This window comes from Rhamphochromis longiceps, linkage group LG20 (genome assembly GCF_057381845.1).
Source record: "Rhamphochromis longiceps isolate RC_006_pf linkage group LG20, R_longiceps_female_GT1.1, whole genome shotgun sequence".
NCBI lineage: Eukaryota > Metazoa > Chordata > Actinopteri > Cichliformes > Cichlidae > Rhamphochromis > Rhamphochromis longiceps.
In genome coordinates this window covers 773127-787387 of record NC_140576.1, presented here as the reverse complement: position 1 = coordinate 787387, position 14261 = coordinate 773127, and the positions used below count along the sequence as shown (strand labels likewise).

The window sequence follows — 14261 nt, the reverse complement described above, 5'->3', positions numbered from 1 at the left end:
AGCTTATTCACAAGTGGAAAATGTTGAAGGCAGTTTTCCCAGGAGTGGAGGTCCAGGCAAATTCACCCCAAGGTCAGGTCGTTCAATGTTCAGAAAAACCGCAAAACACCCCTCAGACTCTGCAGGCATCAGTTAGCATGTTAAATGTTAAAGTTAGAGACAGAATGGACAGAAAAGGAGTGAGTTGTTTTGAAGGGCTGCCAGGAGAAAGCCTCTTCTCTCTGAAAAGAACATTGCAGCACAGCTTAGATGGCCAGTGTGCATCTGAACAGACCACAAGACGTCTGGAACAATGTTCAGACAAGACAAGTGTCAAACACAGCATGTCAACATAAACATCTCACACCAGCTGTAAAACAGGGCGACAGAGAAGTTAAGCTTTGGCCCTTTTTTGCAATCACAGAAACTGGTCACTTTGCAGTCATTGAGTCAGCCATGAACTCCTGTTATCAAGGTCATACTAAAGTATAAACACTCTATACTAAAGTGTTGCTGCCTGTCTGACAATTAAAGCTTGGCTGAAACTGGGTCACACACCAGGACACAAGCGCAGCAGCAAATCTACAACAGAATGAAAAGAGAAAAGAGGTGACAAGTCAAAGTCGAGTATTCAGCTTCACTGAAATGCTCTAGTGGGACCTTAAAAGAGCTGTGCAAGAACCATTGCCTACAAATCTTAATGAACTGAAGCAACGTTGTAAAGAAGAGTGAGACAAACTTGCTCCACAACAATGTGAGAAAGTCAGACAGAAAACAATTCAGTTGAGTTACGCCTGCTGACCGTGGCTCTACAGAATTATGGAGTTTACTTCCGTTTACACACTGCTTCTACATTTGGACTTTTTGTTAAATAAATAATAGCATTTTGCTGTTCATCTGTGGTTGTACTCACCTTTCTTGTAAGACCTGCTTAGAGTTTTTTAATGTCCTGATACATAAAACTTGAAAAGAGGTGTACTTTCTTTTTACCATGACTATATATAATTATTGTACTTTTTATGGGTTAAAATTCAGCAGTCTCCTCTATCCTGCCTCTTTTTCATCCTTTTAATATTGTTTCTCTTCTCTCATTTTTCACTCTGTTTTTCTGCTAACTGCTTTTCTTGAATCTCTCTGAAATGAATAATGCCTGGTAGCAGCCTGTGGACGTGCAGCGTGTGATATGATATGACTGAATGAGCAGGCACCAGAGAATATATGCTCCAACCTCCTAGACTGCAAATATAAATATATATATATATATATATATATATATATATATATATATATATATATATATATATTTTTTTTTTTTTTTTTTAACGTTTTTTCCTCCCTTCAATGTTTGTCTGCCTCTCCATCTTTCTCACTCAGACTCCGCCATTGTCAATGGAGTGTACTGGTCTGAGGCCTTGAACAAAGTGTTTGTGGATAACTTTGAGAGAGACCCATCACTCATATGGCAGTACTTTGGCAGTGCCAAAGGCTTTTTCAGGCAGTACCCAGGTAAGTGTGTGTTTGTTGTAAGGATGGATGTGATCTGGGGATGACTGTCTGTGTTTTTGTAATTAAGTAGTCGTCTTTATGAAGCAGAAATGGGAATGTTCAGTAACTGAGAGCAGGAGAATGGAGGTTAGCAATGAGCTAGAGGGGAGCAGAAATGCAGAACAGTGGAAGTTTGCCGAGATTAGACTCTGTGTAAAGAAAATAAGAAAAAAATATAAAAACATTTGACACAGGTGAGGTGGCGTAAATATTTTTATAGGAGAAGCATTATCAAAAAGGGGGATAGATGTTATATTTAGCATTGAATATGATGGAATCCACAGAAAGTGTTTTACTTTTCTGTTCTTAACTTTTTACTTTTTTAACTGTAAATTTAAAAAAAGAAAATTTTAAATGTTCAGTGTTACCTGTTGAATTTTACGCGGTTATCATACCTCAGCTGTCCGCTGAAAGCATCTGACCTCAGTTCCCCCAAAGTCATTACTGCATTAATCAATTCTATGCTTAAATAACCCATCAAATCATATTTTCTGTCAACTGGAAAAAAGCCCAAAACAAAACATGAAAATACCCTGCAGTGTGTTCTGTGGAGTGTTTTTAGTCAGAACAGTCACTCTGCACTAAGGTGCTAAAGGGACTGCCAATTGTGCAACATAAGTTAAAAAAAAAGATGTTTTAACCTCCTAGGACCTGCGTCCACATACGTGGACATCACATTTTGAGTTATTTGAGTTATTTAGACCAAAATACTCAATTTTGCTCTACATGGGCCTGATATCCACTTACGAGGACATTATACTGCTGCTGTTCTATCGATATTTTAAACGAATATCCTCATAAGTGGCTCTGATTTTTCTCAGAAACAAAAACTAGATAAAAAATTTTTTTTTTAGTAATTCTTCGTTTTTACATTCATCAGGTCCCAATCAGCCCAAATATCAAAGAGAAATGAAAAATGCATGCCGGTTCGGGTCTTAGGAGGTTAATATAAAATAATTTCTACATAGCAGGATACTGTGAGGGCAAATGTATTTTTAAAGCAACGATACATTCAACTGTGATAGAGAAAGAGTATGTTTTGGTACAAAATCCCAAAGGTTGCTTAAAGAAATGACTTCTTGGCCCACCTTTTTTTTATCACTTAGCTTAGATAGGTAACTTTTCTTAGTACTCCAGTACTTTAGCATCTCTTTGTGCATCTATTTGATTTGTGGCATTCTTAAAGGAATCAAATGGAAGCCAGATGAGCATGGAGTTATTGCTTTTGACTGTCGAAACCGGAAATGGTACATCCAGGCTGCCACCTCTCCAAAGGACGTGGTGATCCTGGTGGATGTAAGTGGCAGCATGAAAGGCCTGAGACTGACTATCGCCAGGCAGACGGTTTCCTCCATACTGGACACTCTTGGAGATGACGATTTTTTTAACATCATCGCTGTAAGTCTGCACAGTCGAGAACATTGTTAGACTCGGATAGGTGCGCAAATGTATTCACAAAAACAAACAAAAAAAACCCAGAGACCCACATCTTTCCTTCTCAGATCAGAGAAAATGCTGGAACGAATCAGCTTTCTCTGCTGTCATGCTCACAACCAATTAACAGTCAGCTGAATGGAGATTTAAAATGCAAAAGAGGCAGTTGTGATTGGATCCAGCCTCAGGCACCTAAAATATTGTTATCGTATTTCAGCGTGATGCAACTCTGCAAGTGTGTGTATGACCGTGCGTGTGTGTCTGATGTGATTTCACATCAAAACATTTCCACAGTCACTTTCAGTCGCTTTCCTCACTGAGCAAAGTTTTCATTATCATTTAATATCCTAATCATGTTGAAAACTCTTCTTTTGAAAAATAGAGAAAAAGAGGATTTGACAATCAGGCAGAAACACATTGTTTCCCCAGACTCTCTCTAAAAGGATATGTCATTTTGACTTATGTGTTTCCTCTTTTTGTTTGTTATTTATTACTGTGTCACTTTTACGGTGTTGCACACATTCTAAAATGGAAATAGTATTATTTTGTCTAAAGTATTTGCAGAGGTGGAACAAATTATGTGTATGCTCATGCAGCGAGATTTGGATATGTGGGGCAAAATGTCTACACATCCAAAGAAGTAAAACTAAAAGAAACATATTCACACACACACATATGCACATAAACTGAAAAGGGCAAAGTTACTTGCTTTGGAAGAATGCACTATCACTGCCTTTCTTAGTCTAATTTGAGCTGTTTTTAAGGCATTGAATGGTAGGCAGGTATCATGGCATAAGGGTTATTCTGTGCAGTGTAATGTGCAGTTTTACCCAGATGAGTAGTTTTTAGCATCTTCACACTGCTTTTTTCATGGTAGATTAAACAGCTCTTTTTGAATGCTGGGTTCAAAGTAATGAACATTAATACTTTGTACCTGTGTAATTCTCCAGTACAATGAGGAATTGCACTACGTGGAACCGTGCCTGAATGGAACTCTGGTCCAAGCAGATGTCACCAATAAAGATGTAAGTATCTCCTAATGTTACAGACACATTCAGGTCCGAGTCCATAATTACACCAGCCTGGTTTGAGGATTTAAGTGTAACGCTTTCTAAATAGACTGAGACTTTTATTATTTTTCTTTAGGGCCAAAACAACTATTCCAGTCATTTCTTAGTTCAGCTGCTGGAAGTTACTCTTATAATTTGCTCAGTGCAATTTTAGAGTCAAGAGGACTTTAGTCTTGAGGTGACGTTTGTGTGTCCTAACGATAGGAAATATTCTAATATTCTATAATCCGAGCGAGAGATGGTAGCAATAGGAATTATCAATATCACTTATCTGTTTGATTCCTTATTGAGCTCTTATCGATTCTCATTCTCATTCTTATTGCTCCGCTTTGAGAGTCACCACCATCTCTAACCAGCATTTTACAGACATTACATTCATGCAAATGAATTGTATACTGTGTGCTCTAACGTTTGTGTATTGTGGAGAGAGCTTTCCCTTCTTTATTGTGATCGGTGTTGGGGTACTTACTCAAAAAAAGTAATGTATTACTAATACCATCATATTATTTAGGTATGAACAAAAAGCCGACAACACAAAACAAAGATGCCAACCAGCACACATACTTTAAAATGATTCTAATGTAGAACCATGAAAAGGTCGAAACTGAGGCTCATCAGTTTATTACCTGTTGAAGTTCAGGGTCGGCTGCTGGGAAGGCGTCTGTATTCACTCAGCTTTAGCGCCTCTCTGGGTTCTTGGCTAGCTTAGTGTTAGCATGCTAGCTGTGGGTGCAAGTGCTTGCAAAGAGCTAAGTTATGTTAGCAGTATATTGCAGTTGTTTCTGTCCTGGATGCAGCTTGCAAACTAGAGCAGGGCGACATGGCCAAAAATATTTATCACGATATATATTTGAAAATTTGCGATAACGATATAACTGACGATATAATTGATGCGAGACAAAATACAACTCCACAACATTACTAGCGCAAAAAGACAACCTTCCATTTATTTTCACTTAAACAAGAAGCTGGTTTTTATGTACATTAAAGCTTTATAAAAATGTAACAGTGCAAATGCAAATTCCTTGCTGAAAGTTTAACCAAAAGGCATTTCCAGTAGAAATGGGCTGACATATCCTGAGCATAACCATGTATAATATCCACTGAAGTTAAAAAGAGGTGCTTTGCAACATTAAACTGCAGTGTGCAGTACGTATTTTTCGGACCATAAGGTGCACGGGATTATAAGGCACATTAAGCGAAACAAAGCAGTCAGATAAATCAAACTTTATTAAACTCATTCTTCTTGCTTCCTCCACTTCTGTACCATTGATTCATTAATGTTGAATTCTCTGGCAGCTGCTCTATTCCCATGTTGTTACAGTATATTAATGACTAACCTCGTATTGTGGATGGATTATCTCAGTTGTTCTCCTGACTGAAGTTTGGTCCGTTTACAGCATCCTGCCATGCGATTGCATTTGTCTCTAACCATGAGGAACCTTCACGTTAACTTTTATAGGTGGAAAAGTGTTAGTGTTCGTCCTCCAGCTTCACTGTTTATGTTATGCTAACATAGCTGTGTCGCTAGCGATCACGTAGCACATCATTATATACCAGCTAGCCCAACTTCAGTAACCCTACAAACGTCACTGCTGTTTAGTTTCCTGTCTTCATTTATGTTGGAAGTGATAGCAGAGCTGTACGTTTGATTTTTTTCAGAAATCTCTCAGTCAGAACATGCAATATCATGCTTAGGTAACTAGCGAAACTAGCGAGCTAACTTCCGCTAGCTTCCTGCTAACTTCTAACTCCGTTAAATGTAATAACTTTTGTTTTCATGGATGCCTGGAAGTTAAACTTTATAGTTACACCTGGTAAAGCAGCAATGCTGATCGTTTTATTAAAGATGAAAGAATTTAGACAGTTTTTAACTCTAAGTGATGCTGCAGTGTTGTTTGACCTGAAGTATACGGAGTTTAGGACCCAGATTACTCCCAGATTTAAGAGCATCTTAGTCCGACAAATACGACAATAACAACGGCCGCTTGCATGTTCTGCAAAAAAATGTGCTTTGTTGTGTATCTGACGGACAAACACCAAACCAGTTCCACATCACTGAAGTTGCACCATTTTTACAAACCAATTCTGGTTCATCTGTTTCACTCAACAATCGGCCATGTGCGTATGAAAACAAAGGCATTGCGCATGCGCGTTTTACTCCCATTCTATCGCGATATTTCATTTTCCTATCGTTGCCTAACATTATACCGGTATTACCGTGAACGGTATAATATGGCCCAGCCCTATTGCAAACCAATTTGCTCTTGTTCTTTTGTGCAAAAAAATAAAAGTAATGTCCATATCCATGTTATTAGTCCTTTATTTATCCAGGTTTAAAATCTCATTGAGATTAAAAATCTCATTTCCAAGAGAGACCTGGCATCATGGCAACAAAAGTAAAATGTTGTAGACTGCACCACTGCTTTCCTCCTCTAGAACACAAACGGACAGCTGATTGTAGCACAAGTGCAAGTGGAACTGATAGGCAGGCAGACTAACAATTCCAAGGATTTTAAATACTGGTTACTTACAAGAACCATTTCTCGATTCCCAGTCGTAGCAAAAAGGAGCGTGTTCATGTTAGGAGAGGTCCAACAATGGACCTCTGAGAAAATTCACATGCAAGTTTTCCTTATTCAGATTCATAATTACAAAGTTACCTGAAATGGTCTCTGTCTTATAAATATGCTCTGAACTTCAGCACAGCTAGAATATGAGAACTGCACTCTAACTGTAAATTTAACATAAACTTACAATGACCATGGGCTTGCTTAAAGCTATGTATGTGATGTGCTAATCAGATTGGTGTAGTGAGACTAGCGCGAAGGAGTCCGGTGCTAGAGAAGTACAGTGTTTATTCATTGGAGTGCATTATGTTTGCATAATAATGTAAACATGGTGCAGTTCCTGCTATTATTGAGGCATGATTCCCCTTGTCATCTCTGAGACTCTGATTTATGCAGCATAGACTGCATCAAAAATCTGGTCTCCCCTAAAACCGTTAAAGGTTCGTTTCAAAAATTCAGTTGACTTCTATTCTTACATTCTCAAAGTCTTTTGACACAGCTGTTTTCTAGCAAATACACTGACTGCCTTCCATGCACTACATGAAAGTAGTGGGTTTGTTTAAGTTAGTTTCTGTTTACTTTGTAGTGAGTGTACACTTATGCATATGGATTAGCACTGTGTGTTTAATTTCAGAATGTAGTTTACTGTTGCCTGAGTCAGCCAGCTGAGAGGGGAAGGCAGTCTGCAGCAGTAGATAAGGCTAATGTCTTCTGTTTCAGCTGAGGGCAAGAAGTAGTCGTCACTCTGGAGATTTAAACATTCTGATCTGACGTTCGAAAATATGTTTTTTCACGCCCAACGTGAAATGTTGGGGCAAAAACCCACATTAAGTTTTCATGTGACACACATGAATATGACTACATTAATAGTATTTATTTGTCCATATGCATGTCAACGGGTGTGTAAATATGTGGAGGTCATTCATGTCTTGTTGTCATTCACATGTGCAGTAGTTTTACTCTAAAGAGATATTTTAAAGAGATGATCTCTAACGTCATCTCTTTTGGACTTTGTACAAATAGAAACATGTTTGACTTACGCTGGAATCTGAAGCACTGATTGTTTGCTATCTGAAACAGACTGAACTTAGGATTTAAATGACTCTTGTGAGCAGAAATCTTTTTTTCTTGTGTTTAGTAAGAGAAAACTTTCAAACTATTGCTTTGAGCAGCGCCTGTTGATTTATTTCTGAAACAGACCCGTTTGACTCGCTTCTTCAAGCATTGCTCTTCGTTGTTCAACAACGGCCCTTTTTTGTGCAGGTATCGGATTTGCATCTGTCCTCACGTTGATTTAAATAACTTATCATAGCAATCAAAAGCTTTGGCTTAGCAAGCTGCAAAATTGAGATATTTTGGTTAATCATTAAAATGTCCTTGTACCCTGGCTTCTTTCATTTCACTGATACGATCGCTTTTAAGAATCAAAGGTGTCTGAAGGATTGAAGAAGTTTGATGTGCAATGCACATTTCTGAGCCTTTTGGTGCAGACAAAAGGTTGGGAACATTAAGCATTGCATTCACACTGACACACACATTTTCAATCTGCCACTTTAGTACACTGCTGTGCCAGGAATTGAACATGGCCCGCTGTGCTGAGAAAAATCACTTCAATCTTAGCTCACAAGCACACTTGCAAGCAATAGGTAAAGTTTGCTATGCTCCAGGGTACAGCCTTTTTTATCCACATCCATGGATAGCTTATCTTTTTGCCGATTGAAACAGCAGAAGTTGGTTTTGTATACACATTTATCTGTACATTGCACTTGCATTATATGTGTGTGTGTGGGTGTGTGTGCTTGCTCCCAAGAGGGCAAAGCTCTGAAATGGCCTTATGTTTCTTATGACCCCCCCACTGTGTACCAAGAGACTTTGGTCCTCCCATGAGTAAGGAACAAAAGACAGGAAAAGATGACGATAGTGGTAGAAAAAAGGGAGCAGGGGGTGTAGGTTTAGTCTGTTTCTAAATCATGAAACCTGGTTGCATTCATGGCTTATCATGCCTCGATTACCAATGGCAAAACTGATATATGTAAACGGGTCAGGATGGAGAATTGGTTTTATAAAGTTGCTGGATTTAGCAAATCTCAGTAGGAAGTGTTCAAAATGGCAATTACAGGATCTAAATATCTATAAATAGATTATACTGGATAATGGGGACTGTCTGTGTGTGTGTGTGTGTGTGTGTGTGTGTGTGTGTGTGTGTGTGTGTGTGTGTGTGCATACGCCATGTATTTGTTACCCCAAGGCTGTTACAAGTAATGAGATGTGCACATGAGACCTGTTCAGTTGCTGAAAACATTAAACTCACCATGAATTGCTGGAGAAATAATGTATCCTTTGTAACGCAATCATGCCTGTGAGCAGATGCGCACACACACACAAACGCATGTATACGCACATACCCGGTGCAATAAATGACGTTGAGCTAAAAGCAAGAGAAGGGAAACTGGTCATTATGGTTTTTTCAGTCAGTATGTGAGATTTCACTTCAGTATAAGGGGGGAGTTTGCCAGATAAACTGGCTCAGGACTGAATTGAAGAGCCCATTAGACCATTGATGCAAACTCTTCACACATAAATGATGGCAAACCAAATTCAGTAAAATATTTTCTAGGATAGGAACAGTGAAAAGTAATAACTCTGCATCTTGTTCCCCTGCTTTTGTAGCTATCTCTTGCCTCTGCCTTTGTTTTTTCTTCATAAAGACCTATAATTCTGTCTCCTTTTGTGGTTTTGTCACTTTAGTTCTCTGCTTTTTTCAGCGAGATTGTAATGTTCTCAAAACCTTTTCCCCAGCATTTCCGGGAACACCTCGACAAGCTGTTTGCTCAAGGCATCGGGATGTTGGATATAGCTCTGACTGAGGCTTTCAATCTCCTCAGTGACGTAAGTAACGCACTCATGCACGATCGCGGTCATACACGCACACAGACGCACTCTTCAAACACGCATACACATCAGTTTTATGCATAAAATTAATTAGGGTTGTAATTAATAGCTAAATCAACTGATTCATGCAAAATCCAAGTAAACAAGGCACTCGATGACTCAGGTTACTGATCTGACATTTCCTAATTATGGACATGTAATTAATCAAACAGTCATCCGGACAAAGACAAAGACACACAATCTAAATATCCGTATTTCAACAGCATGTATCTTTTAAAGTGTACCCTGACATGCTGCATAGTGATGCCTCGCTGTAATTTTATCTCACAGTAGCCCTTCTACCTTGCGTTCATGCATGCGTATTGAAGGCATGCTATTATAATTCCATTAACTCACTGTTACAACACAGTTAGCGTCCATGGAGAGTCTTGTGATGATACATTATAAGCTCTAATGGGAAGGAAGTGGAAGAACTGTGTGTTAATGAATGAACTGGTTACATTTACATTTGACTGGATGAGAGCTTTTTGTTCTTTGATCATCACGTAGTAACCCTCTGTTTTTCTCCTTCTTTGTCTTTCTCTGTCTGTCTGTCTCCCGATGTCTAGTTCAACGAGACTGGGAGGGGCAGTGAGTGTAGCCAGGCTATTATGTTGGTGACAGATGGGGCAGTGGATACATACGATGCCATCTTTGCCAAGTATAACTGGCCAGAGAGGAAGGTAGTGTATCAGAACACACAAGCACACACATCATATTATTCTGCAAATATGTTCCAAGACAGTCGGGGCAACTCATCTCAGTTTCCCATTATACTTTGGTCACAACGTCATGAGCATGTAACCATGTATACCAGTGTTTGATGAGAAGTGGAGAGAGGTGGGCTAATCCCTCATGTGGCTATGAATGACTTCTTAAACGCACTGTTGAGAAGAGCACAAGTCTTTCTGACCCAACGTTAAAAGGAACCCCTGAGATCTAATGTGCTTTCAAGTGCACTGTACTGCCAGACATATTTGCTCGTCTGCCTTCACATCCATATGAACTTGACTGACATCCCATTCTTAATCCACACGGTTAAATATGATATATTATCCCATAACAGCTTCAGCTACAACAGCTTCAACTATTCTAGGAAGGTTTTCCGCAAGATTTCCTCGAGAATTTTTGAGGTTTGCACTCAATTCATCCTAAAGATGTCAGGACTCTTCTGCAGGCCAAGTTCTCATACACCAAACTCACAAATTGTTCCCACAAAGTTAGGAGCATGAAATTGTTCAAAATGTTTTGGTATGCTGAAGCACTAAGATTTACTCTGAGAGGCTGAACTCCGCATCATAATCCCGCCTCTGCCAAACGTTACACTTGGCTCAATGAGGTCAGACAAGGACCGTCTCTCTGTAAGTGTGATTCGTCACGCCGCACAACATCTAATTTGACGTTTGGAGGTCTGTAGTGATCGACTCTTTAGAAAGTGTCCGACCTCTGCACACTATGCACGCCAGCAGTTCACATGGTCCAACACTTCATGGCTGAGTTGCTGTTGTTCCCTATCGTTTCCACTTTGTTATAATACCACTAACAGCTGATTGTGTAATATTTAGTGTAGAGGACATTTCACAACAGGTGACATCCTATCATGGTACCACCCTGGAATTCACTGAACTCCTGAGAGCGACTTTCACAAATATTTGTAGAAGCAGTCTGGATGCCTGCTTGATCTTATTTATCTGCAGCAATGGAAGTGACTGGAACCCCTGAATTCAGTCATTTAGATGGGTGAGTGAATTGGCAATGTAGTGTACATAAATCAACAGAAAGAATGAGAAGAGCACTGTTCTACAGGGTTGGGGCAATGACTTCTAGTTATGCCAAATTATTTTGGAGATTATGTATGGGGATTTCAGGAGCAGGAATCCTCCGAACCCGCTCCTTCCGGTTGTCATCTACAGAGGTTCCCCCAGTTCTGCAAGCTGTTCATTCTCGTTTACGTGCCCACCCTCCCTCCTTGTTCTCAGTTTTCTAACTTCTTCATTTCTATGTAGCACACGGGGATCTGCCAGGCCTGGGCGCCGTCGCCAGTCCCCTTCGAGGCCTTTCCCACACCGCAGCTCAATTCATGTCAAAGCATTTACCTACTAAAGCACTGTCAAACCTAAAATGAGGACGTGGGCCCAGCTAGTAAATAACTAAATTAGAAATACAGTTGCTTGAGAAATGTTCAGTGTCTTGGTAAATCTGTCTAAAAAGACCACTAAGATCACAGTTTTTCTGTGTGGTTTTCTGTTTGTGCAGTAAATCTTTTTGACAAGCAGAGGGCATTGAGTGGATCCAGTGTGGGATCTTTTTGAAGTAACGGCCCCGTCGAAAAAGACAACACACTTTTGCTGCTGTCCTGCAGTGTTGCTGTGGTTCTTTCTGATCTGTCACGAAATGCAACCGAAGGGCAGAAAAGATGGAGGAGGAGACAAAAAAGGGTTATTCTAAGGTCTTTTCTCTCTAAAGGAAAACGTTTGAAGCTTAACGGGTCAATGATAGAAGTATCGAATGCAATAGTACATATTCACTGTTATCACACACTGTATACAGTACACATACTGTAAAAGTGAATATGACTTCAAAGGACACAAACAGTTCCTTTACCTCAGGTAAATCCTAAATGCTTTGAGGTTGAGAGGAGAGGCCTTTGACATTAGGCAGTTAAGACATATTTTTAGTCATTTTTAACACTGACTCTGAGTAGATGTTTCTGTGTATCATTATGGATGCCTTTTAGTTACTATTAGTGCCACACTTGCACATTGTGTTTCTGCATGTCTGGTACAGTCTGTATTAAAACTGCCGAAAGCTCTCCCCCCCGACAGCTCAAGGCTGAACATCAGTGAGCAGAGGGGACAAGGCTGCTAGATAGTTCCATTTAGAAGAAGCCCCACTGATAATAGAAGTCTTCAGTCTCTGTCACTCTCCTCAGTCTGTCCCCCCCCACCCCCAATCTCCCACCTCCACCCACCACTGCTGTTTTTTTAATGGATTCCTTCCAACCCATCTTAGAGCTTCACCACTGTTGAGAATCGCACCAACTATACAAACAGGCTTTGGCAAGTGTGAATGCTAAAAACATGATAAATGTCTGTATTCAGACAGCATGTGTTACACAAAAAGATCATAAAGGGTTGATTACCATAAGAAAAAAAGTCTAAAACATTTCTTCCTGTTACAGCAGCGATTATTTTCAAAGTGATTTTCTCTTAATGTTCAAACGTTAGCTTATTTTTCCTTCACATTTTTGAAGCAAAACTTACTAAAGACTTACTAAAACCAGCATCACACAAATATTCACATAACCACACCTGTAGGATGAGCGTAACCATACAAAACACCGACATGCTCTTTACATACCCTCTCATACACATGCTTATCCACTCTCCTAGCAAATCAAATCTTTTAAACACAATGCAGCACTTCCTGTGACCATACAGGACTGTGAGATGGAAATCTCAGCGTTGTTTGAAGTGCCTTTCAAAAAATGAGGGAAAAAGCCGACGGCATTGATTAGAACAATCACGAGTCCCTTGACTTAAAACACTGACAATTTTCTGTCTGTAGTGTTGCCAAACTCTATCTATTACCTGAGCCTGTAGCCTGCTGAGTTGTAAAATCCCCAGACAGCTAATTTGTGATCAAATTGTTTGGCAGGTGAACGGCCCTCGGGGACAGAAACCTGGGATGTGCCATCAGTGTATTATGTAAACTGAATACGGTGTTCCAAGCTGGAACAGATTAATGCCAGTTAAAGTTGAACACTGTGTACATGCGCTTAAAAAAAGAGTCGACTGCCCGACTGCACAAATTCCATTAATTTGTATTTGCTGATATTGCTCTAGGCTGATAGCACTATATTGCATCCAATGACGTATTGTAATCATTTCAAGATTCGTTTTTTTGTTGTTTTTGTTTTTAATTAGTGCGTCACAGTCTTGTATCCTTTGCTCTTATTTCCTTTTCAATATACTGAAAGGTCAGGCGCAGTGAATCAGATGATTTGTTATTAGGAGACTTCCACTGGATGCAAAGGGCTGCACTGAATGTGGGAGCTTGTAGTGTGGCCGTAGACATAGCTGTAGAAACTCCTCGAGAGGTGGAAACAAGGCATCCCTGCCTATTGAAAGATGCTGCGCAGAGAGCCACATGTATAAATGATATACACACTGATATGCTGTCCTACACACAACAATGACCGTGCTAGCTTTTGAGTTGTCTTTGTGCACTGCCTATACCCTATCTGTCACCACCGTTTGGCAGTGCATCACAAGGCAACATCACCCTGCATTTGCCAACATTGTGCCTCGTTTTCCTAGGCGGTTGAGCATAACTGCCTGGAGAGTGGAGATTACTCAGCACTACAGCCTAGAAAGGACAATCCTTAGGCTCTCTCGTGACCTAGACTGGTGATACCATGAGCACTCATGTGTCAGTCTCAGTGTGTCTCAGCCTCACAATTTGAATTGTGAGACGCACTCATTGCAAGTTGAAAACTAATACTAGACCGGAAAAACGAATTCCTTGGAGAAGCCTGTGAATCAATATGTAAGACTTGCTGATGAAGCTTGTTAGATCCTGTATCTGAATTAAAATAGAAGAGCAGTGCCCACACAGACTGCAAACAGAAAAGCTTCTTTGACCAAATATCTTCTGCTCAGACACATGTAGGCTTACTGAATAGTGGCCGTATACAAACCATTTCTGTTTGCATGTCTGTCTTTGTTGCAAA

At 39.9% G+C, this 14261-nt stretch overlaps 1 protein-coding gene across 1 annotated transcript in view; it reads left to right on the top strand.

Annotated features, from left to right (window-relative positions):
* The window catches only part of cacna2d3a (calcium channel, voltage-dependent, alpha 2/delta subunit 3a), a 138927-nt gene that overhangs the window by 75478 nt on the left and 49188 nt on the right, over nucleotides 1–14261 (top strand). The window contains exons 6-10 of the mRNA XM_085393552.1: nucleotides 1354–1485; nucleotides 2711–2922; nucleotides 3909–3983; nucleotides 9398–9487; nucleotides 10099–10212. Coding sequence (XP_085249678.1) covers nucleotides 1354–1485; nucleotides 2711–2922; nucleotides 3909–3983; nucleotides 9398–9487; nucleotides 10099–10212 — 623 coding nt within the window. The remainder of the gene's footprint in view (nucleotides 1–1353; nucleotides 1486–2710; nucleotides 2923–3908; nucleotides 3984–9397; nucleotides 9488–10098; nucleotides 10213–14261) is intronic.